Source organism: Panthera onca, chromosome B3 (assembly GCF_046562875.1).
Source record: "Panthera onca isolate mPanOnc1 chromosome B3, mPanOnc1 haplotype 2, whole genome shotgun sequence".
NCBI classification, from domain to species: domain Eukaryota; kingdom Metazoa; phylum Chordata; class Mammalia; order Carnivora; family Felidae; genus Panthera; species Panthera onca.
Genome location: NC_138344.1, coordinates 143,127,312 through 143,151,471, shown reverse-complemented (window position 1 = coordinate 143,151,471; position 24,160 = coordinate 143,127,312). Strand labels below are relative to the sequence as shown.

Below are 24,160 nucleotides of genomic sequence, written 5' to 3'. Positions count from 1 at the left end.
TCTCCAGGATGAATTACACCAACATGTCAAGGTCAAGGCAGGGAGGCCACTCCTTCACGCACTTACTTCATAATCAATAATCGGTATGTTGGGTGCAGCGGGCAACGGCACCGTCGTGATTCTTCTGATGTATTCACCCAGCTCTGCTCTCATTTTCAGCCGACTATCTCCAGACAAGGACCAGAGTATGGCATAAACCAGATATCGCTATTTAAAGAGAGAACAGGATCCGTTTTTAAATAAAATTTCAACAATGAAGACATTTATGGCAACATTAACCTCGAAAAGAGTGGTTCCCAGTGTTCTTGGATCGTGGACATGCTTGCACCTTTCTCGGCCCCCACGAAAGCCTGACCCTGTTCCCAGGGGAGAGAACACACCCAAGCAGGCACGTTGTTTCAGGAGGTTCGCAGACACAGAGGCCATCCGTGCCCCGGCCCCCGTCGAGCCCCACTCTCCCGCAACGCAGGTGCTCGCTGACCTGAACGTAGCGCTCCAGCTGCTCGATCTGCATGGGGAAGTCGGGGTGGTTGGCGTTGTACTGGGCCACGTTGCGGCAGGCCTGGTGCAGCATGGAGAAGAGCGAGCCCAGGCAGCGGAGACGGGTCAGGTCCATGATGTGCTCCAGCTTGAAGGCGTGCTCCAGGGCCTTGGTGACCAGACCGTTGGACGTGAAGTACGGCTGCATGATGGTGGCCGCGTCCCTTTGGATCTGCAAGAAGCAGTAGATGATGTCTGTCATTTTGAAAAACCCCAGAGATTTTCATATAGTCTAACCTAGGCCCGGGAGAGAGTCACGTGACCTGTAAACACACACACACACACGCACGCACGCACGCACGCACGCACGCACACACTTTTCTGGATAACCTTCAATGATCAATCCTTAGCCCATCACTGTAATGGAAAAAGGCAGCTGTTCATCAATTTGCAGAGAAAAGTCAGATAACTAAAAGAACTCTTTAAAGTTTCCTGAACGGGTCTTCACTTCAGCAGCTGATACTGCTTCGTTAGGCACTGCCACACGACAACGCTGAGGGCCCAGCTTCCACGGATGAGCAGCACCACGCCCCCCCCACTGGCTTCTAGACCCTCGGGGGTGGAACACCTGACCTCACTGTGCGGGAAGCCCCCGCCCCCCCCCCGCCAGCTGCAGATCTGCGGCTGCACTTGGCAGAGCGGTGACGGCCCTCGTACCTGCAGCATTGGGGAAGCCGCCTCCTCCCCCTCGTCCTCTTTGCCCTTGCGCCGGCGCTGGGCCTCGTCCTCCCCTTCGTCCAGCGGGATGCTACGCAGCCTGGCCAGGAAGTTGTTGAAGATCATGTCTGTGCTGAGAACGTCCTCACTAAACCAGACCATGCCGCAGCGGGACACCGTGGCCAGAGTGGCGTATTTCAAGTCCTGTACTTCAAACATTATTCGCACCTTGAAGAGAAAACATAGAGCAGGTTTCATTTTGTAGGTTTGATAGAAACTGGGATGTTAAAATTCTTTTACCTATACACACATCGAAAGAGTGATTAAATTAAATCAAGTTTTTCTGCACTTATTTCAAAAAGCAAAACCGTCTACGGCTGTCATCACTACAGCACCTACCAAAGGCCCTCCACAAGGACCTGGGTAGGAAGTGTGTGTGGTGGGGAGAAGAGCAGGTGAGCCCACAGGACCAGCTCTTGGTGGACGCAAGACACAGCTCTGCTGGAGGGGGCATCAGCTGGGGATGTGCGCTAGCCTTACCCTGGGCTGGGCACGGCGACACGCTCCCTGCCTGAACCCACCGACCCTCACGCCCATCCCTGGAGCCAGGCGCAGTGTCCCTGTTCCACAGATGGGGCTGGGTACCTCACCCAGGTCCCACTGCTGGTAAGTGGAGCTGATATTCAAAGCAGATGGTCTGATTCCAGAGCCCTAACCTCAGTGCCGACACGCCTCACAGGAGAGCAGTCTCGTTCCAACAATAGTCAGGATCTACTGCCTAACGAGTTGTAACAGAGAGACCCGACGTGTCAAGGCACAGGCGGAGCTAAGCGCACATTTCCAGACTGGCACTAGGCATCACTGGCTTGGCTTCTCAAGTGATGACAACCACTATTGCTGGCTCACAGGTTCATGATCACCAGGTGCTCCTGTGAAGCGACCGCCCCCTTTTTCTCACGCCCACCGCTGGTCCCTCGGCGAGTCCCGTCAGCATGAACTTTAAATGACACCACAACTCAGCAGCTCCCGTGCGGCCAGCTCGCCCGGCCTGCCTCACAGCTGTGCCTGGGCCACCTCGCAGCCTCTGGATGGTCCCCTCGCTCCCACACGTCCTCTTCAACTACTCTCTACCCGACAGTCAGGGATGTGATCCAGACTCCCAGGGCTCCCGACTCACCCAACGGGCAAGCGCCAGTCTTTACACTGCCCTGGGCCCAACCTGATCTGGCCCCTTTCCTCTCTGGTCCAGCCGCCTTTTCTCCCCTCGCTCCTCATACCCCAGTCAAACCCCCTGCTATCCGGAGGCCCACGGGACCGGCTCCCTCACATGCCGAACACTTCTAGGTGATGCCTCCACGTCACCATCCCTGACCACGTACCCTCCAGCTCTCGCCAGCACCAACCACTGCCTTCCAGCTCATCTTCTCCTGAGTACTCGACACTGTTTATCTTGAGGGTCTGCTTTCCACATCAGACTGTACGCCCCAGGACAGCAAGGGCTCTTGTCTGTTTTTTTCCTGCCGGACCTTCAGTAGGATGCAAACCCATGCCAGGCCCACCCACGTTTCCTGATCTATCCAGTGATGTGTCCAGGACCTGGACCAAATGCTCGTTTCCAAGGGACAGCCTGGAAAGCTTCCGTATCTAAATTACTCATTTTGCCACTTCCCAGATGTGTGAGAACTTCACAAATCCTACTGACAAGCCCGTAACGCTGGGTTTGGAGCATTAACTGGGAATCACGGAGCACGGTTAACATTCAGCAACAGTACAAAGTTCTTGTAAGTTCTATAGAAGTATTTCCCACTGGCCACGGGAATGGAAAAAAATCTAGCACAAGGAGACTCAGTCAACTTTGACAACTATTTACACAACCGACCACTACACTGTGGAACCTGGAACCTGCCCTCTAGAGTACACAGGATATTTGGTCTGATACCCCACGAAAGGCCACTTACATTGGGCGGAAGGCTGAGACGCTCGCCATTTGGCAGAGTCAGAAGCTTGTTGTCATCCAGCACCGAGTTCAAGTTCTCCACCCACTCGGGGTCCACGTCGCCATCGAAGACAATCCACTGGCGCTTTTGTAGCTCGCCCCTCACGTTGTCTATGATCCTGGTTTGGAAGGGTTTTGAAACAGCTTTTTGAGATTAGAAACGCTCACTCTGCAACAGCCTCCGCAGTGGCATTTTCATTCATTCAGTCTTTGGTTGGAAAAGTAACACCCGCTGTTAACAGAAGGACAGAGCACCCAGGTCCCACTCGCTGGAATCAAGGTTAACTCACTTTCTCAGGACATGTGTGAACAGCCCGTCCGTCCATTCCCTGGTGTTGGGGTCCAGGGTTCCATAAAGGTGGTCTTTGCTGATGGCTTTGGGGTCGATGATGTGGGCCACGCCCTCCACGCCCTCGAGCCTCTCCAAAGCCTTCAGGAGAACACGCCAAGCCATGCTCTTCCCGCTTCCCGAGGGGCCCACCATCATCAGGCCGTGGTTGATCTGGGTGATCTGGTAGAGCTGGAGGACCTGCAGAGCCAAAGACATCACATCCTGACCACTCCAGAGAAAGAACGAGAAGGTTCTTCAGCCCTTCGTGGCAGCAAACAGGAGACATGCGCTAAAGGCAAGCAAGTGCTGCACTCGAGTTTTTAAAGCAGACATTACGTGGGCCGCACCTACAAAAAACATTTCAAGAAAGGTTTTAACTAAATCGTGTGGAGTTCTTTGTTAAGCCGGGAAGGCTGGGAGCCAGTGGAAGAGGGGGTGACTACCAACCTGCCTCAGAAGAGGCACCTAAGATCCCTTCTAGAGAGGGCAGAGACCCAACAGATGAGCCATCTGTGTGACCCAGCACAGCATCGCTCACGCTCAGCAGGCAGCTCGTGTGATAATATACTTTTTAATCTCCCACAAGAACGAAACGGAGAATGCCACTAAGGACTGTAAACCATGTGCCGATTAGCAGATTTATGTTGCTAATCTACGATGTTGGGAAGTCTTGTAAGTAGAACTTTTATCGGTGTAAATACTTTGTTACGATCGCACATTCAGTCAGCATTTCCAGAGAACGAACCACAGTACGTAAGTGAGGTTTTCAGCTAAATTGTTAGGTCTACGTCAAAGTTAAGAAAAAAGCCTCAAGTCAAATCTTCATAAACCAGGGGATGTGCCTCCCTGGCCCTCGTGGTCAGGGCTCTATTAAGTGTGGCTTCTCCTAGTGGCTGCGGCTGCTGTGGCTGCATAGTGTGTGGGGGCCAGTTACCTTCTCGACCCACATTCCGCCGACTTCTTCTCCGTCTCCGTACGTCAGGTACATTTCCTGGCACACCTTCTTCAGCTCTTCTCGAAGCGCGGTCATTTCGCCCCGGTGGTACTGGACTCCGGGGAACACGTCTGACAGGAGGCTGAAGAGCAGCGGGATGTCTTCTGCCACCAGCTTGGGCACCATCGTCTCGCAGACGCTCTGTATCAGAATCTAATGGCGACAAAAGGACCGAGCCCTGAGTGGCGGGGAGCCTGGCTCCCACGGCCGCTGCCGTATCCCCAGAAGGTATGGAACACGTGGCTGTCGGTGACAGAGCGACTCAGCACGCCCCCGTGGTCCTCACTCAGTTCACCGCACCAGTATCAGTGTCTTCCACTCGCCCATCCCAGCACATGTGAATCACAACAGAACTCTCAGGCCATGGCTGGGAGGTTGAAAGGGTGAACTTGAATACTAGTGTTTACGGTGTGAGTGATTCAAACAACACGTGTACAAACCTCCTGTTCAGGTAGATTTTCTGCAATTTCTCCTTCATCAACTGCTTCCCCTCGCTCTTCTTTCTCCCTCTTAATCTTCTGAATTCTCTCCCTCTTCACGTTTCCCGCACTAACCAGCACACTCTTCAAAGCTCGAAGACCAAAGTCATAGTGGCTCTGAGAGGAGAGCTGCTCGTCACATAGTCTGCAAGGGAAGAGGTCTACCTTGGAACAGTCCACTCTCAATAGCCACATAAGCAAACATCGAGAATCAGACACAGACACTTGGGAAGACGTGCCACGATTGCAGAAATGACCCTTCAAGGGCACATCTTGCACACGCTACTGACACGGCAACAGGCAAGTCTGGGGTACTCACTTGAAGAACGGGACGATTTTGTTGGCGAGGACCTCAGCAGTGCGGAAGCCCTGTGAGTACAGCATGACCTGGGCGATGAGCTGCCGGTCGGGCTTGGTCATGGCCAAGCTCCGGAAGAGCTTCTTCAGATTGTCAGGAAGGTTGGACCTGCCTGCGTAGCCGGGGTTCATGGTGATGAAGATGGCCATGTCTGGGCTCACCTTCACCTGTTTGTTGAGCAGCTCACAAGTAATGGGGGCAGAGGCTGAAAACCAGAGAACAGGGTTGAGACTTGTGATGTTCGAGAGCGACACTAAAATCTCCCTAAAATCCCAGACAAAGCACCTGTTTCCCCATTGGCCTCTAAAGCCCAAAGGCAAAGGCCGGGACCACAGGGGAGCCCCTCTCTGGCCCTCCTACCAGCACATCGGCTACCTTCATACACCTCACGTACACGAGAGCTCTGGGAACGTGGGACACGTCACCGGGGGGGGCGCGCATATTCTGTCGTGCATTACTGTGTGTTACAAGATCAACGCAGGGATAGAAATGCGGCGCAATGGTAGGTGCAGATATAAAAACGTATCCGTGCCACACAGCTGACTGGCTCTGATCACGAAGACTGCCCTTTCAGGGGACTGACCAAAACCACCACCACCCACAGCTGAACTTTATTCCTTGGAGAGAACACTCAGCACACAGGTACTGCTTTCTCGGACACTCCTTTTCCACTGAGGAGGCCTACAGGGCCTTTGGGAAGACAAGTTCCTATTATCGCGGAACAAAAGTGACCCCGCCAATTAACTGCACGTGCCCTGTCCGCCACAGGTGTCATCGCTTCCTCCAGCACGCACCCTGCCTCCGCCGGGCATGCCGGGCTTCGTGTGGCCCGAGGCAGGGGAAGCAGTCCTCAAGCCTCTCAGAAGGTCATCCGATGGTGACAGAGGGCGTGTTCCTAAAGCTCCCTGTGACAACACTCTGCCAACAGGTGGCAGCAAGGCTGACCCTGTGGGCGTGCAGGGGGGAGCAGGGAGAGCCCTCACCGGCCCAACACTCAGTGCGGGCGGACAGTGAGGGACGGAGCACAGGGACTCTCGCTCACCGGGGGAAGGACAGCTAGGGCTTTGGGCCGCTCTGGTCCGGAGAATGCAAACTGCTCGTGCAGTGTTATCCCGGGCCCCGCCGCCCTGCCTGCAATAGTGAGTCCCTGGAGCGAAGTGAAACTCTCACTCGTTTCTAATCACAGAGGTGTGACCCAGCCCCCGTGGACTCTCCTTCCACAGCCGCTAAGTAACGTGCAGAGGAAAAGGGAAGTCTCACTCTTATCGCAGTTGGGGTTGGAGTGCTCCCGCAGCGCTTCCTGAATGCACTGCACCTGCTGCGACACGGCTGACAGCATCCGCTCCTCCAGGCGGTTGAACTCGTCAAAGCAGCCCCACGCACCCACCTGGCAGAGCCCCACAAAGATCCGTCCCATCGCCTGAAACCGAACAAAGACAGGAGCTCAAACCACCTGCTTCGGGCGGGCTCCACGGCCCTGATCCGGCGGGACCTCGGGCTACCACCTCCCCCCACCCCCGGGTGGCTGTGAGCGTGACATCAGGTTCACACGGGAGGTGCGGGGCCTGCACACAGAAGTGCTTCACTAACAATGGCGATTGTCTGTGTACAGACGTAGGGCATCACACCTTTTCTCCTCCTGTGCCGATTCCAAAGATAGAGCTGTTTTTATTCTGCCCCTTTTTGTTGATTAAAAAAATCTTTTCCATCATAGTTACTTATTCCCACACATAGGCACTAACCGTCTCTTCCAGAAACAATGCAGCTCAAGTCAACACCAAAGCAGGTATGTCGGACACCCCACTCAAAACCACACCATCCCTGGGACTCAGAAGGCCAGACGGGCCGTGCCAAGCCGTGAGGCCAGGAGCCCTGAGAGGAGTCCAGGCGTGGTACTCCCCAGCTGACCTCTCAGGCCGTTAGATTTTAGGTGGACTCAGAAATCTTCTCACCTGGAAATCAAAGGTTTCATCGCAGTTGAAGACCAAAACAAAGCGTCCAAGCTGATGGCCAAGAGCTTTGACGGACTCTGTCTTCCCAGTCCCGGCCGGCCCTATTGTTTGAAGAAGAGTGACTGAGTACTTGAGTCCACAAGGAGGTATCGTTAGCCTTACCCAGCTCGTTTACAAAATCAAAGGACGTGTAACAACTGCAGACAAATCTGAGGTTCTAGAACGTATGAGCTACGTAATTAAGAAATACATTTAAAATTGTTGATTTAATCTTTACAAATTGCATTTACTCTCTCCATCTGTCCGGGTCTGTGGAGTAACTTACCGAAAGGGGACCCCCCCAGCCTGGCCTCCAAGGCTTGTGTCATGGTCAAATAGCAGCGGTCGGTGAGGGGGGTCTGGACCAGCTTGTCCTGAACACCCAGGTACTCAAAGCCATAGTTAAATTTGGCATTTGCCATTTGGATCGACAACTGCTGTAGCACATCGGTTTGCTTAGGGTCGAAGTAAAAGCGCATCTGGCTGAGCCATTCGAAAGATTTGGCATTGTCGATCTTGCTTTTGATCAAGGAGCGTGTAACGTCCCTCTGGTGAACCAACTCTGTAATCTGAACACAGAGTCACTTATTAAGACTTTGTCATAAACTGGAGGAGTGCAAGGACACTGCATTTCCTGGGCACGTGATCATTTAGCAGACTTTTGAGATTCAAGATCCAGCTGCAATAGCTTTCAGTGAATATTCCAAACCCAAATTCCCTTCCAAAAACAGCACTGGCATTCCCACAATGAAATTACACAGAATCAAGAGCTGCAGCAAAACCAAACCACCAACAAACAAAAACACCCAACGTCAAGCGAAGACCTAACTAGCATGAAATGTGTCAGGAGAACGGCTGTCTCTGTCCCCAGTCTGTCCCCTGCAGGCTGGGCGCCAACACCGGTGCAGGCACACCTGGGCGCCTCTCTGGGAAGGGGCTGACAAGCAAAGGCAAAAGTCCTGGTCAAGGCTCCCCACCTCCCCTTCCCCAGGATGTGTCCACATAACTCCCCTGCTCCCCCAAGGCTACCTTTCAACAGAACAGAGCGATACCCACACCAGAGAGCTCACAAATGCACCACCTCCTTCTCTCCCTACCACCAGTAAGAGTGCTCCCAGGCGTGATCTCCGCTGACTGCCTGCACTGAAGGCAGGGCCTAACCGGTGAGGAGTGAGTCAGGCAGGCGCGGGACTAACCAAGTGCTCCAGCTTCCGCCTCCGCAGCGGTGGCTGCTCCATGAGGACCGAGTCGGCCAACACGTTGAGGGTGACCTCCACGTTGCTCAGCACGGAGTGCAAGGGTGCCGCGTCACCGCTTCCGCCGATGCTGCTCAGAGCCGTCTCCACGTTTTCAGACCAGGCTATCTGGGCTGACAAAACCACAAGCTGGGCCTGGAAGACAGGAGACACGAGACCCAAAGGATCGTTTTGGAGACCAGCCGGTGCATCCGCCTCTCCGCTGACCCACTTCTACTACACGTTACCTGGTACTTATCAATCCAAGTGATGTAGGTATTTGGGTCAATCGAAGTTGCTTTACCAAAAATCTCAACTTCTGTAACAGACTCAGCCAGAAGTTTAGCCAGTGTGACTCTCATCTCCTTTTCTACCAGCGTGAGCCACTCGTTGATTTTGGGATGTTCAGTAATCGATACAGGAGTTTTAAACATAACCTAAAATACATACGATACAAGAATTAAGATGTACAAAGGCAGGAGAGAAGCATTCTAAATTACAATCATAAACTTCACTACCTCCTCTCCTTCACGGGAGGAAATGCCCAAGACGACAGAGTTATCCTCGTTTAGGATGATGCTCGAAACGCCAGCAAACATTTTCTTGAAATGTTTCTGTAACTTAGCTACATTCTTACTGTTTCCAATGATTTCAAGCAAATCTTCATCACCCACAAAATAGAACCTAAAATTAAAATAGCATTCAAGTTGTAAAATGTCACATACACATAAATAAGGTGAATCAAAATGGAACTTCAAATTGCAGGAAGGGAAACTAGACTTGGATGGTGATGGACAATCTCCAATCTAAACTAGGTCACATCCGAGTTTCCTCCAGCCCTCAGCAAAGGACACACGTTTGTTGAACAAGCTACTGAAGAGGGATTCCATGCACTTCATGCCATTCACCTTACTTCATGAACGTATTTTTTTAAAGTCTGTTCAAGGGGCACCTAGGTAGCTTGAGTATCTGCTCTTGATTTTGGCTCAGGTCATGATCTCACCATTCGTGATACTGAGCCCTGCATCGGGCTCCGGGCTGACAGCAAGGAACCTGCTTGGGATTCTGTTTCCTTTCCCCACTCTCTTCCTCTCTCTCAAAACAAACAAAATAAATAAAAGCCTGTTCAATTTACAGTAAGCAAACTATTCAGAAAGGAAGAAATGCCGTTTGGAAAACAATCAGAGCTAAACTTTTAAGAGATGCAAGCTACCTAGAAGGGTGGATAATAGTTTCAATGAAGCTTAATAAACAAACACAAGACAGAAGAAAGTGAGGAATTATTTAACATTATAATTAGGAATATGGGCGCCTGGGTGACTCAGTCCGTTGTGTCCGAGCCCCGTGTGGGGCTCTGTGCTGGCAGTTCAGAGCCTGGAGCCTGCTTCAGATTCTGTGTCTCCATCTCTCTCTCTGCTCCTCCCCCCGCCCTTTCACTCTCACGCACACATGCTCTAAAATAAGCATTTTTTTTAAAAAAGGAATAAATGCGCGGAAAGGGAGTAACACTCATTTTGTTACTAGTAACAAAACTTCTGATGTCAAAGTGACTAACACACAGACCCACAGGGGAGAGGGGAGGCTCCCGAACTTCAACTCAACTTCAGCTCAAGTCAAAGCAATCATCTTACCTGGGGAAAGAGGATCGCTCTCTTTCTAGGTATTCTCCCAATGCTTTCTGGATCTTTCCTAGCAGGTCTGCCAGTCTCTCCAGAGACCTCTGTACCCCCTGGATATTCAGAACATCCATTACAAGGGGAGACTTGGATACTTTTTTCATCAGAGCCAAAAACTCCGTGCTGATACTACGAATCAAATCAAAAGTGTCGTTAGCCTTTACGTGAAGAAGGGTCACCAGTCACACCTACCCCTCAGCTCCTTTGCACCCAGGCTGGAGGCCATACCTCTGGAACCTCTGGGTCTCCACCGGCAGCAGGTGCTTGATATCTGCGCTGCCCGTGAAGATGCCTTCCAGGTACACCCACCGCCTCTGCACGTCAATCCACACGTCAAAGAGAGCCATGATCCGATTCAGCTTATCTTCCCAGCTCAGGGCATCCTCTTCGAAAACCTAGTAGGCAGATGGGAAGCAGAGCCCAGCTGCTAAGCGATTCACTCATAGATATGCCAAAACTTACTAAAAAAACTGCAGGTTATGTCAAGTTATTTGACTCACGCTTTAAAAAACAGCTTCTGGTAACTGCCAGTCAAAAGTATTACAGAGAAAGTGCAGGGGAAAGCCCGATCAGAGAGGGAAAGCCTGCCCAACAAGGGTACCTTGTAGTACGGAGAGAGCTTCATGGCGGAGACACTGTTGATGTGCTCTTTGACCTTGTTGAAGAGGTCATCCCAACCTCGGATCAAGCGACACTTGTTCTGATAGTTAACCAAGTCTAACTCGTAAGTATTCCATACTTCTCTTATCTGAATTAAAACCAAAAAGTGGCACCTTATTAGTATGTGGGTGTCTGCCAGGTGTACAAGCAGCCAAGTGCTATGGGGACAAAAGGACCGCAGATGAAGCTCTTGTTTTTACACAGCTCAAACTGGCCTCACAGCCTGAAATGGGACATAAATGGGGCTATCGGTCTATTTACTCACCTGCTTCAAAAATTCTTCCAAAGCCATCTCCCCTTGTGCCACAAGCAGCACATCCTTGACAATAGCTTCATTTTTCTGCAAGTCAACATCCCAGATTTGGCCAAGGGTTAGCTCAGAAACAACCCAGTTGACATGAAGTCTTTTCATCAGCTGCTTCCAGTGGCGATCTTTGAGTGCTTCGGACTTCAGTTCAATCACCAGCATGTTTATCTGCGGAGAGAGTAAGCAAGGTTACCGTGCAGCTGTGTTCCTAACAGACACCCACGACCCCAGCACCGAACCACTACCTTCAGGTAGCCTTTCAGAAGCCTCTGGACAAACTCATAGGATGCGTACTGCCGTAATCGGGCAGGGAAGTTTTTCAGCTGGTTCAGGAGGCCATCTAAATTTTGTCGAAGCTGTCAAGAGGAACACAAAATGATATTTAGTTTGCCAACATTTCTTTAAATGGTGAAATATCTTAAAAAATGTTTTCTGGGGGTGCCTGGGTGGCTCAGGAAATGAAGCGTGACTCTTGACTGTGGCTCAGGTCATGATTTCACAGTTCATGAGCTCGAGCCCTGCATTGGGCGGAGCTGACAGGGTAGAGCCTGCTTGGAATTCTTCCTCCTTCTCTCTCTGTCCCTCCCCCGCTCATTCTTTGTATCTTTCTCAAAAATAAAAACAAAACTTAAAAAAAAAAAAGGTTTCCAAACAGATTTTTCATCAGTCCACATAAATCCTAAATGACCGTCATGTGACATTCTGAGGATGCACAATACAGTTCCCTGCCTGCGAAGCTCCTGAGTGGTCTACGACCGTCAGCATATGAGGACACACACCACATCTCCTTTAGGTGTACCTTCCGAGGCTGGACAGAAACCCACGGCTGCTCCTTCATCTGATCAATCTGCTCCCAGACCTTGGAAAGTTCCGACCAAACGCCTTTAAGGTCCTGCAGTTCTTCTAAGGCCACCTGAAATCACGACAGTAGAACAGTGAGACCGTGGATGAAGAAACCACCGCGGCTCTGGCAGAGCCCCTGATGCGGCCCTGGTCAAGGGCAGACTCAGGATGAGGAGCCCCACCCCCGCGGTCCGCACCTGGACGCGCTCTTCACTGCCGCTGAGCAGCCCCGTGTCGGTCAACTCCAGCGCCTCCTTGGCCTTCGCACACTTCTCCCGGTCGTCCTTCAGCCTGCCGAACTTTCCTTCGTATATGGTAAGAGCCTGAAGCGCCTCCTCTGGGCGGAGATTGCCCTGAAAGCAAAGTGCACAATTGCAGGGCGAGGTCCCAGGACAGGTGCGTGCTTTGGCTCTGAAATGGTGGAAAGCACCTGCTGGGAGTCTGGAAATCTGTGATTCCCTGAACATGTCCACACATGTAAATCTTCAGCAAGATGTACACTTACAGTTCGTGTACATCACTGAGTGTTAACTTCTACTTCCATGTTTGACGTCAATAAAGGTATGAAGGAGAAAGGTGGAGCACCTCTCCGTTTAGTCACTGTCTCACTGAGTGCCTTGGGAGACAGGAAGAGAGGAGTCAGGACAGACTGGGGCCTGGAGCAGGATGCTCCCGACCCGAGGGGACATGGCTCTCGGGAGGCTGCTGGCCACGCACTCCCGAGGCACACAGCTGTTACATCAGTTCCGCAGACAAGAATGAGAAATCAAGTAGTCCTCAGGGAAACGGCCTCCAGTTGACCATTAAAGTACTACTGGCTTACTCTTAATTTTAATAACTTGAGAATGACTGTATAAAATAGCATTGAAAATTTAAGCTAGAACACATTACTAGCAAAAAACGGCAAGAAAACATATTCAAATTTTGGTGATCAGAATCTCGCCTGTTGATCAATACTCACTCCCCTGCTGCAGCTAGCATTCTGCCTGAGCTACAGTGCCAGGATTAGTGACAGAGAAGATCTCCATAAAACAGGGGCCCTTCCAGGCCCTGGACAGTGTATGACTTTAGTATTGTAGTGCTCACAGGTGCAGAGCACATAACAAGCTTTTAAAACTCATAAGGGACAGAAAACTAGCCAAAATGACAAAACGGAAGAATTCTCTTCAAAAGAAATTCCAGAAAGAAGTGACAGCTAAAGAATTGGTCAAAACAGATAGAAGCAACATAACTGAACAAGAATTTAGAATAACAGGCATAAAATTAATTGCTGGGCTTGAAAAAAACATAAAAGACAGAGAATCTACTGCTGCAGAGATCAAGAGACTAAAAAATAGTCATGATGAATTTAAAAATGCTATAAATGAGGTGCAAAATAAAATGGAGGTGGTCACAGTGTGGACTGAAGAGACAGAGAAGAGAATAGGTGAATTAGAAGATAAAATTATGGGAAAAGAGGAAGCTGAGAAAAAGATAAAAAAAAATCCAGGATCATGAGGGGAGAATTAGAGAACTAAGTGATTCAATCAAACAGAACAATATCCGTATCATAGGAATTCCAGAAGAAGAGAGAGAAAGGCGCTGAAGATGTACTTAAACAAATCATAGCAGAGAACTTTCCCAATCTGGAGAATGGAAACAGGCATTGAAATCCAAGAGGCACAGAGAACTCCCTTCAGACGTAACTTGAATTGAACTTCTGCACGACATATCATAGTGAAACTGGCAAAATACAAGGAAAAAGAGAGAATTCTGAAAGCAGCTAGGGATAAACGGGCCTTCACACACAAAGATAGACACATAAGGGTAGTAGCAGACCTATCTACTCAAACTTGGCAGGCCAGACAGGAATGGCACGAAATCTTCAATGTGATGAACAGGAAAAATATGCAGCCAAGAATACTTTATCCAGCAAGTCTGTCATTCAGGATAGAAGGAGAGTTAAAGGTCTTCCCAAACAAACAAAAACTGAAGGAATTTATCACCACTAAACCAGGCCCACAAGAGATCCTAAGAGGGACTCTGTGAGTGAAATGTCGCAAGGACCACAAAGTACCAGAGACATCACTACAAGCATGAAACCTACAGATAACATGATGACTCTAAACCCATATCTTTCAATAACAACACTGAATGTAAATCCACTAAATGCTCCAATCAAAAGACACAGAGTATCAGAATGGATAAAAAAACAAGACCCATCTATTTGCTGTCTACAAGAGACTCATTTTAGACCTGGAACACCTTCAGATTGAAAGTGAGGGGATGGAGAACTATCTATTATGCTACTGGAAGTCAAAAGAAAGTAACAAACTAGACTTTCAATTAAAGGCTGTAACAAGAGATGAAGAAGGGCATTATATAATTACACAGTCTATCCATCAGGAAGAGCTAATAATTGTAAATGTCTATGTGCCGAATATGGGAGCCCCCAAATATATAAAACAATTAATCACAAACATAAGCAACCTTATTGATAAGAATGTGGTAATTGCAGGGGACTTTAATACTCCACTTACAACAATGGACACAGCATCTAGACAGAGAATCAGTAAAGAAACAATGGCCCTGAACGATACATTGGACCAGATGGACTTGACAGATATATTTAGAACTCTACATCCCAAAGGAGCAGAATATACTTTCTTCTCCTGTGCACATGGAACATTCTCCAAGATAGATCACACACTGGGTCATAAAACAGCCCTCAAAAATATAAAAGAATTGAGATCGTACCATGCACACTCTCAGATCACAATGCTATGAAACTTGAAAGCAACCACAGGAAAAAGTCTGGAAAACCTCTGAAAGCATGGAAGTTAAAGAACATCCTACTCAAGAATGAATGGGTCAACCAGGCAATTAGAGAAAAAATTTAAAAATATATGGAAACAAATGAAAATGAAAATACAACAATCCAAATGCTTTGGGATGCAGCAAAGGCAGTCCTGAGAGGAAAATACATTGCAATCCAAGCCTATCTCAAGAAACAAGAAAAATCCCAAATACAAAATCTAACAGCACACTTAAAGGAACCAGAAGCAGAACAGCAAAGACACCCCAAACCCAGCAGAAGGAAAAATAATAAAGAGCAGAGCAGAAATAAATAACATAGAATCCAAAAACAGTAGAACAGATCAATGAAACCAAGAGTTGGTTTTTTGAAAAAATAAAATTGATAAGCCTCTAACCAGGCTTGTCAAAAAGGGAGAGGACTCAAATAGATAAAATCACGAATGAAAATGGATTTATCACAACCAATCCCTCAGAAATACAAGCAATTACCAGGGAACACTATGAAAAATTATACGCCAACAAACTGGACAACCTGGAAGAAATGGACAAATTCCCAAACACCCATACACTACCAAAACTCAAACGGGAAGAAATAGAAAATTTGAACAGACCCATAACTGGGGAAGAAATTCAATCAGTTATCAAAAATCTCCCAACAAATAAGACTCCAGGACCAGCAGGCTTCCCTGGGGAATTCTACCAGACATTTAAAGCAGAGATAATACCTATCCTTCTCAAGCTGTTCCAAAAAACAGAAAGAGAAGGAAAACTTCCAGACTCATTCTATGAAGCCAGATTTACTTTGATTCCCAAACCAGACAGAAACCCAGCAGAAAAAGAGAACTACAGGCCAATATCCCTGATGAATATGGATGCAAAAATTCTCAACAAGATACTAGCAAATTGAATTCAACAGCATATAAAAAGAATTATTCACCATGATCAAGTGAGACTCATTCCTGGGCTGCAGGGCTGGTTCAATATTCGCAAATCAATCAACATGATACATCACGTTAATGAAAGAAAAGAACCGTATGATCCTGTCAATAGATGCAGAAAAAGCATTTGACAAAATACAGCATCCTTTCTTAATAAAAACCCTCAAGAAAGGCAGGATAGAAGGAACATACTTAAACATCATAAAAGCCACTTATGAAAAGCCCACAGCTAATATCATCTTCAGTGGGGAAAAACAGAACTTTCCCTCTGAAATCAGGAACACGACAGGGATGTCCACTCTCACCACTGTTGTTCAACATAGTGTTGGAAGCCCTAGCATCAGCAATCAGACAACAAAGCGAAATCAAAGGCATCAAAATTGGCAAAGACGAAGTCAAACTTTCGCTTTTCCCAGATGACATGATACTCTACACGGAAAACCTGACAGACTCCACCAACAGTCTGTTAGAACGGACACATGAATTCAGCAAAGTCGCAGGGTACGAAATCAATGTACAGAAATTGGTTGCATTCTTATACACCAATGATGAAGCAACAGAAAAATAAAGAAACTGACCCCATTCACAATTGCACCAAGAACCATAAAATACCTAGGAAGAAACCTAACCAAAGATGTAAAAGATCTGCATGCTGAAAACTATAGAAAGCTTATGAAGGAAACTGAAGAAGACACAAAGAAATGGAGAAACATTCCGTGCTCACGGATTGGAAGAATATTGTTAAAATGTCAATACTACCCAAAGCTATCTACACATTTAATGCAATCCCAATCAAAACTGCACCAGCATTCTTCTCAAAGCTAGAACAAACAATCCTAAAATTTGTATGGAACCACAAAAGACCCCGAATAGCCAAAGTAATATTTGAAGAAAAAAACAAAGCAGGAAGCACCACGATTTCAGACTTTAGCCTCTACTACAAAGCTGTAATCATCAAGACAGCATGGTATTGGCACAGAAACAGACACGTAGACCAATGGAATAGAATAGAGAACCCAGAATTGGACCCACTAATCTGGCCAACTAATCTTTGACAAAGCAGGAAAGGGCATCCAATGGAAAAAAGAGAGTCTCTTTAGCAAATGGTGCTGGGAGAACTGGACAGCAACATGCGGAAGAATGAAACTAGACCACTTTCTTACACCATACACAAAAATAAACTCAGAATGGATGAAGGACCTGAATGTGAGACAGGAAACCATCAAAACCCTAGAGGAGAAAGCTGGCAACAACCTCTTTGACCTCAGTCATAGCAATCTCTCACTTGACACATCTCCAAAGGCAAGGGAATTAAAAGCAAAAATGAACTATTGGGACCTCATCAAGATAAAAAGCTTCTGCACTGCAAAGCAAACAATCAACAAAACTAAAAGGCAATCGACAGAATGGGAAAAGATATTTGCAAATGATATATCAGATAAAGGCCTAGTATCCAAAATCTATAAAGAACTCAAACTCCACACCTGAAAAACATATAATCCAGTGAAGAAATGGGCAGAAGACATGAACAGACACTTGTCCGAAGAAGACATCCAGATAGCCAACAGACACATGAAAAGATGCTCAATGTCACTCCTCATCAGGGAAATACAAATCAAAACCATGCTGAGATACCACCTCACGTCGGTCAGAGTGGCTAAAATGAACAAATCAGGAGACTATAGATGCTGGAGAGGATGTGGAGAAACGGGAACCCTCTTGCACTGTTGGGTGGGAATGCAAACTGGGGCAGCCGCTCTGGAAAACAGTGTGGAGGTTCCTCAAAAAATTAAAAATAAAACTACCCTACGACCCAGCAATAGCACTACTAGGAATTTACCCAAGGGATACAGGAGTACTGATTCACAGGGGCACATGTATCCCAATGTTTATAGCAGCACTTTCAACAATAGCCTAATTATGGAAAGAGCCTAAATATCCATCAACTGACGAATGGATAAAGAAGATGTGGTTTATATATACCACGGGATACTACTTGGCAATGAGAAAGAATGAAATATGGCCATCTGCAGCAACATGGATGGAACTAGAGGGTATTATGCTAAGTGAAATAAGTCATACAGAGAAAGATACCTTATGTTTTCACTCATATGTAGATCTTGAGAAACGTAACAGAAGACCATGGGGGAGGGGAAGGGGAAAAAAAAGTTACAGAGAGGGAGGGAGGCAAACTGTAAGAGACTCTTAAATAGTGAAAACAAACAGTGTTGATGGGGGGTTGGGGGAGAGGGGAAAGCGGGTGATGGGCACTGAGGAGGTCACCTGTTGGGATGAGCACTGGGTGTTGTATGGAAACCAATTTGACGATAAATTATATTAAAAAAAATTAAAAAAGTACGAGACTCATGTAAACAAAAACAAACAAACAAAAAAACCACGGGCCCTTGAACCAAAACTGAACACAAAACAGGACCTTTGGGCGCAGCATCACAGCCAGGGCTGAGGCAGCACAGAGCCCTATGGAGTAGATGGTGGGAGGCTAGACCTGTCACCAGCCCTGGTGTGGATCAGTGACACCCAAACTAGAAAACCTGACTGACATTCAAAGTCCCATGACCACCTTCCCCCTTCTCTTTCCTGCCTATGTTTCTATGTATAAATAAATGACCCTGAATTCTGCCCTGGAAAACCAGGTATGCCGTTATGTACTTGCTCGAGCCTCGCACTCGACGTCACCTCTGCCGAAGTCCTCCCTCACCATCTGCCCTCCCTCCCTCAGGTCTTACCACCCCCACCCCTTCCCCTCCCGGCAGCACACCCAACACCGCTCTCTCTCCCAGCTCTCGCCCTTCCCCGCGGCCCCTCGCACCACCTGACTCGAACACGCGTTTTCCTTGCTCGTTTCTCCCTGCGTCTCCCACTGCAATGTGACTCCACGGGGATGGGGGCTCCTGTCCTTCCTGTTCACTGCTCCATCCCCACGGCACAGAACAGTCAGAGCTCAATGAAAGGATAGCTTAGGAACAAAAAACTTTTTTAAAACCACCTCATGATTTACATGCTCGTCATGAGGGGTTTCTGGGTAAGAAGAGGTCTCGTTGGCTTTCACTTGTCAAACAGACCACGTGCAAGTTTTAGTTACAAAAAGGAGAAGTCCTCATTAGTGGGAAAGCTAATCCACAGCAGAGCCTTTTTAAGTTTGGGCGAAAAGACGGCGAATCACGCTGTGGGCTCAGGGCAAACTGTGACGCTGGCGGGACTCACCGTGACAGGCTTGGTCTTCTCCCAGTCCGTCAGCAGGTCGGTGGTGCGGCTCTCCACGGCCCGGTCCTCCTGCACGATCTTCATCTGCAGGTTTGCCACCTGCTGCTGAATGGCAGAGTCCTTCCGCCGCATGATGTCGTTGAAGGCCCCCCACTCACCCTCTATGTTGTCGATGTAGAGCCAGGAGGGCGGGAACTGGAACCTCTGCTTCTCCAGCAGGCGCTGGCCATTGCGGTAGAGCTGCACGGGTCAGAACACAGGTGGTTGTAGTTCTAGAATCACAGAGACTGTCGTCAGACCCCCACGTAAAGGGAAGACGGCGTGCGGCTACAGAACACACAACAACGCCTGCTCTTCTCTGGAAACCTTCCACGCTGAGAGCACGGCGCTCAGGGAGCAGCGGGGCCCGGGCCCGCCGCGGCTGGTGCGTCACCGTGCCTGGCTGCAGCCGGGGGGCCCGGCCAGGATCGAAGGCACGCTGGGCTGTGCTTCACCCCCTCCTTCCAAATTACAAACAGAACGCAAGTCTGAGGACTCGAAGAACAACCACTAAAGTAAAAGATTTTAAAAGGCAAAACGCGGTGGACCTCAAACCTCAAGAGCTGTTTAAAACGCGGATCCCCAGAATGCCAGTGCCTGCCCTCAAGCAGCCCGTCAGGTGGCTGTCAGGAAGACGGTGGTGGCCTGCAGGCACCTAATTTCTGAAACCGTGCCTCACGAGGTGATGATGAGAATTTTCACCGTTCACAGAGCTCACCTCAACTTGTTTCTCAAACTGTTTTATCTTTCGTTTCAAAGACTGCACGTAGGTGATGAAGGTCACCGCGTCCGAGGTGCTGGCCGTGTCCACCGAGTGCTGCTCCAACTCCTGCCGTGACTGTGTGGACAGAGCACAGGAATTCAACACGGAGCCGAGGGTTTACCGGCAGACTCGCGACACGGCCAGGATCCCGCCTCCTCACCTTCGAGATCTGGGAATGGAATTCTGTCATGTTTGACCCGAGCATCTGCCCAAATTTGCTGAGAACCTCCTTATGCCAAGAGTCGTACTTCAAGTTCACCTTGGACTGCACCTGTGGGGGAATGAGCCCAGGACGACAGATCGTCAGTCCCTCGCGCCGGGGTGTTCACGCTTCCACGCGTCCTCGTCACCCGCAGACGCTGCCTTTACAGCGACCTCCACCCCCTGCCCCGGGGGGGCGGAGCTCACCTTGCCGTAATCTATGACTACTGGCCCAAACTCCTTCTTGGTTTCCGCATTGTCAAAAGTTCCTCGGGCCTTCCGTATTTGCACCAGGAGAGCCTGCCATTTGTTGAGATCTTCTCCGAGTCTGTTGTAGATGTTTTCGGCTTGCATGTCCCACAGGCACTGGTACTGAAGCCAGACCTGCAGGTGGACGGGAGGGTCAGATAGCACAGCTGGGCCTCTTACAGAATGTTCACACGCATTAGGTTCACGTCTCACTTGTTGTCAATACTGTCAGAAAAATTCACTTCAAATTCTCCCAATTTTTATATTAAAAAGGAGTAACATTTATTGCTGTCTAAAATAATAGTTAATATTCTGTAAGATCTGTCCTACCATTCACTGGCTGCTTTCAAATAAGCAAGTGTCATCAATTACATCATATTAGACACACATTACATAGATTTCGGCTCCCGTGTTCATCAGACCTCATATTCACTATGCCTAAACACCCTCCACAACGTATTTCAATGAGACGGGGAGCTTCTCACCTTGACATACTGCTCGACCTCAGTCACGATGCCCATGACCGCAGAGTAGGACTCTTCCAGGGCAACGGGGCCATCAGGCATCCGCGTTAAAGCATTCCGGTAGAATTTCTCTTCTTCAGTCAATTCGTAATGAACACCCACCTAAGCAAGCAGAACCAGAAGAAACACAAGCAGTGTGTACAAAGATGTTCATCTCAGAGCCACCTTTCACCGAATTCAAACGAACCGAAGCAAGAGCCCGCTATACAAATGGCATTTGGAACATCTGCTTACCCCAGCCACAAGAAATCAGAGGCCTCCTCAACTCATCAACCAGTGAAGGGACATCAGATCAAGCACAAGTTAGAAAACCCAAAAACCGCTACAGAGCACTTTGAGACCTCTCTCTCATCTGAGAGCAGAACATTAAAGGCAATGTCCAAAGAATGGAGATTTCCATGACCAAATATTTACACCGACTTGGACGATGGAAGCGATGACACATGCATCGTTTCAATGATCTGAGTGCTGGCTATGTGCCAGGCACTGCTGTGGGCACAAGAAACAGACAAAAAACTCTGCTCACATGGGCTTACGCTCTGTGGGAGGAGAGATACTTCTCAGCAGGTGAGAAGTACTATGGAAATAAAGCAGGAAAGAGGAGGGCTGGGAGTGTGGGGTTGGGGAAGGTCAGGGAAGGCCTCACTGAGCAGGACCAGGAGAGGGAGGGAGTGAGCCATGTCAGTATGTTGCTACCGGGGGTTCTGAACAGGGAGGTCAGCAAGTGCAAAGGCCCAGGGGCAGGAGCCTGCCTGGAATGTGAAGAGAGCAAGAGGCCAGTGTGGCTGGAACAGAGCCAGCGAGGGAGATACTGGCACTCAAGTCAGAGAAGCAACGAGCGGCATATTACGTGGGGCCCAGCACTCTGCCATGGGACATGGGCTTTCATGGGGAGTGACACGAGAAGCCATCAACAGGCTCTGGGAAGAAGTGTTGGGACGGACATAAAATCTAAGACTTTGGCTGCTGTGTTGAAAACAGATTTTAGCAGGGGGCAAAGGCAGACAGAGACCTGTCAGAAGGGAACTTTAAGAATCCAAGTGAGGGATGATGGTACCTTGGACCAGTGGGATCAGTGGATGTGGGAAAAAGAAGATCAGGGTTAACTCTGCAGATGGAAACAGTGGGAGGCAAGGGTGACACCCCAGCTTGGCCCTGAGCAGGCTGAAGGCAGAGAAAAGGAGTGGGGGTGGCAGCTAGTCTGAGGGAGGGGGTCAGACGCACACTCAGTTTTCACACCCATCGGTCTTGTGGAGATGCCCGGGGGGCGGGCTGGGGAGATGGGTCTAGAGCTCAGGATAAAGGCCGGGCTGGAGGTATGAGCCCAGTTGTCCCATCTGGCCGGCAATGGACCAGGTGAGACAGGTGCTGGGGATGGAGAGTGCACTCAAACAGTAGAAGCCAGAAGAGAGAGCCAAGGAAGAGCCACAGGGGACACTGGCCAGTGAGATGGGAGGAAAACCAGGACAGCCAAGCAGAACAAGCATATCAAGTGGCGGGGGGGGGGGGGGGGGGTGCACACCGTCACATCCTGCCACTGACACTTCTCAAGGGCTGAGAAGCCTGCCATAACAGCAGGGAAACGCCTGTGACCCTGATGCCTGAGGGGCTGGACCCGGAGCAGGTGTGCAGACGAGTTCTCTGTGTTTTCACCAAGGGGAGCTGAGAAGTAAGGTGGCTAGAGGGTGACAGGAGGCTCAGCAGAGGGAAGGGGAGCTGGGCCACAGAGCAGGGGCACGGGCTCCAGCGTCAGAGGGGCTGGCTTCTGTTTGGTTCAGTGTGGAGACAACAGGACAGCAGTGTGAACGGACACCTGACGAGAAATATCCTGCAGTCTGCACACTCCCAGAGCGAAAGGAACGGTTCATAGCTCGGTTCGGATTAGCTGGTCACCACCAAGGCTGAGTCTACGGGGGGGTTGCTACCACAAAAACACCTCAGAACTGAGCCTATGCTGCTTATATTCAAAGCTGAGACTTTCTAGAAGAGCCTGTTGCAACAGAGGTTATGGAAATCTGCTTATTCGAAAACCACCAGTCTTGTTTAGAAGTAATGTTGCTCAGACCAGGGACTAAACAGTCTTTTCAGTTTTCCTTTTGCTCCAAAAGCACATTATTATTATTGATACTCTTATTAAAGAGTATATCCGGGATTTGTTTTAAAATAGTCTGGTGGGGAGGAGGAGGAGGGAAAGGAATAAAAATTTAAATTGGCCACATGATAAACAAAGCAGGCTGATGTGAATCATGAGATTCCCTCTACTTTTGTATCTACAAACTTCTATATTAAAAAGTGGGGGTGGGGAGAAAGAGGAATTAAAAGACAGGTTCATGGGGGAAATTTCTGAGAGACTACCGAAATCAGAACTGCAGATGCAACGATTTGGGAAAGCAGCCACTGGGGAAAAATGCCAAGTCACATAAGCCTTCCTCTAGCTTTCCCTTAGAATGCAGAGTCCCAAGTCGGGAGTCTTGAAAGACATATGGAGAGCACCATTTCAAGGGATATGGAGGAGAGGTGGCGCCCCAGGGCCCTAGGGAGGCCTGGGCAGAGGCCATGTGGTGCGAGTCCCCGGAAGGCTCACCTGGTACCTCTGACTCTGGATCCTGGGCAGAGACAGCACAACCATCTTCCAGGCAAACATTTCCTGGTACAGCTTGTACCTGCACTCTTCGATGGGCGGGTTCAAATAGATGACCTGATTGGTTATCCTTAGCTCATGAACGACATTCTGTAAAGGGAAGATTTCATTTCTTACTCAAATATCTATTTCAATAATAGGCTTTCATGCATTTGTGCCGCCAGAATCAGTATTCACAAGAAGGGTGATCATTTCTGGATTAAAAATCTAATACCGAAGCATGGCACTGATGTACTAATAAATTACCGAACGCCTCCAGGGGCCACCTTCAATCAAACGGTACCGGATATACACGTACGTGATCGTCACTCAGTAATTCCCTCAAGTACAATTGGGTGCTTGGAAAGTTTAAATTCAAAATTGGGTAAAAAGTATACAAATTATAGCTTAGTTATTTTTGTCATACAAAGCATTAGAATAATTTTAAATGAATTTTCTTGAAAGAAAGTACTTTCTCAAAGTAAAAAAAGTGGTTTTGATGCATAATATTTTTCTCCCTCTGAATTATGAACCTACTTGAGTCTGAACCACGGGTCTGTTACTTTAATGGACATCATGGTCTGCTGTAGCCCATGTGTGGAGTGCATGGCCCTCCCCAGAGGATAAGAAGCCAGAGGGCAGGCACTGCTTAGGCGCTTCCTGGATCCCCCGTGCGTAGGTGCTGAACACACAATGGGTGCTCAATGGCACCATCTGCTTTAATATGCGTGGTGATCT

The 24,160-nt window shown here is 48.8% G+C and overlaps 1 protein-coding gene across 1 annotated transcript in view; it reads right to left on the bottom strand.

Moving 5' to 3' along the window:
• Positions 1-24,160, bottom strand: part of DYNC1H1 (dynein cytoplasmic 1 heavy chain 1) — a 77,192-nt gene that overhangs the window by 26,091 nt on the left and 26,941 nt on the right. The window contains exons 11-37 of the mRNA XM_060620767.3: positions 23,387-23,533; positions 20,764-20,904; positions 20,237-20,413; positions 19,989-20,099; positions 19,784-19,903; positions 19,027-19,266; positions 12,265-12,420; positions 12,024-12,137; positions 11,470-11,580; positions 11,183-11,392; positions 10,859-11,005; positions 10,486-10,652; positions 10,213-10,386; positions 9,100-9,265; positions 8,830-9,018; positions 8,543-8,737; positions 7,633-7,915; positions 7,308-7,408; positions 6,616-6,775; positions 5,317-5,560; positions 4,959-5,142; positions 4,459-4,671; positions 3,484-3,722; positions 3,156-3,312; positions 1,198-1,425; positions 482-712; positions 67-207 (exon numbers count right to left, since the gene is read on the bottom strand). Of these exons, the coding sequence (XP_060476750.2) occupies positions 67-207; positions 482-712; positions 1,198-1,425; positions 3,156-3,312; positions 3,484-3,722; positions 4,459-4,671; positions 4,959-5,142; positions 5,317-5,560; positions 6,616-6,775; positions 7,308-7,408; positions 7,633-7,915; positions 8,543-8,737; positions 8,830-9,018; positions 9,100-9,265; positions 10,213-10,386; positions 10,486-10,652; positions 10,859-11,005; positions 11,183-11,392; positions 11,470-11,580; positions 12,024-12,137; positions 12,265-12,420; positions 19,027-19,266; positions 19,784-19,903; positions 19,989-20,099; positions 20,237-20,413; positions 20,764-20,904; positions 23,387-23,533 (4,746 nt within the window). The remainder of the gene's footprint in view (positions 1-66; positions 208-481; positions 713-1,197; positions 1,426-3,155; positions 3,313-3,483; positions 3,723-4,458; positions 4,672-4,958; positions 5,143-5,316; positions 5,561-6,615; positions 6,776-7,307; positions 7,409-7,632; positions 7,916-8,542; positions 8,738-8,829; positions 9,019-9,099; positions 9,266-10,212; positions 10,387-10,485; positions 10,653-10,858; positions 11,006-11,182; positions 11,393-11,469; positions 11,581-12,023; positions 12,138-12,264; positions 12,421-19,026; positions 19,267-19,783; positions 19,904-19,988; positions 20,100-20,236; positions 20,414-20,763; positions 20,905-23,386; positions 23,534-24,160) is intronic.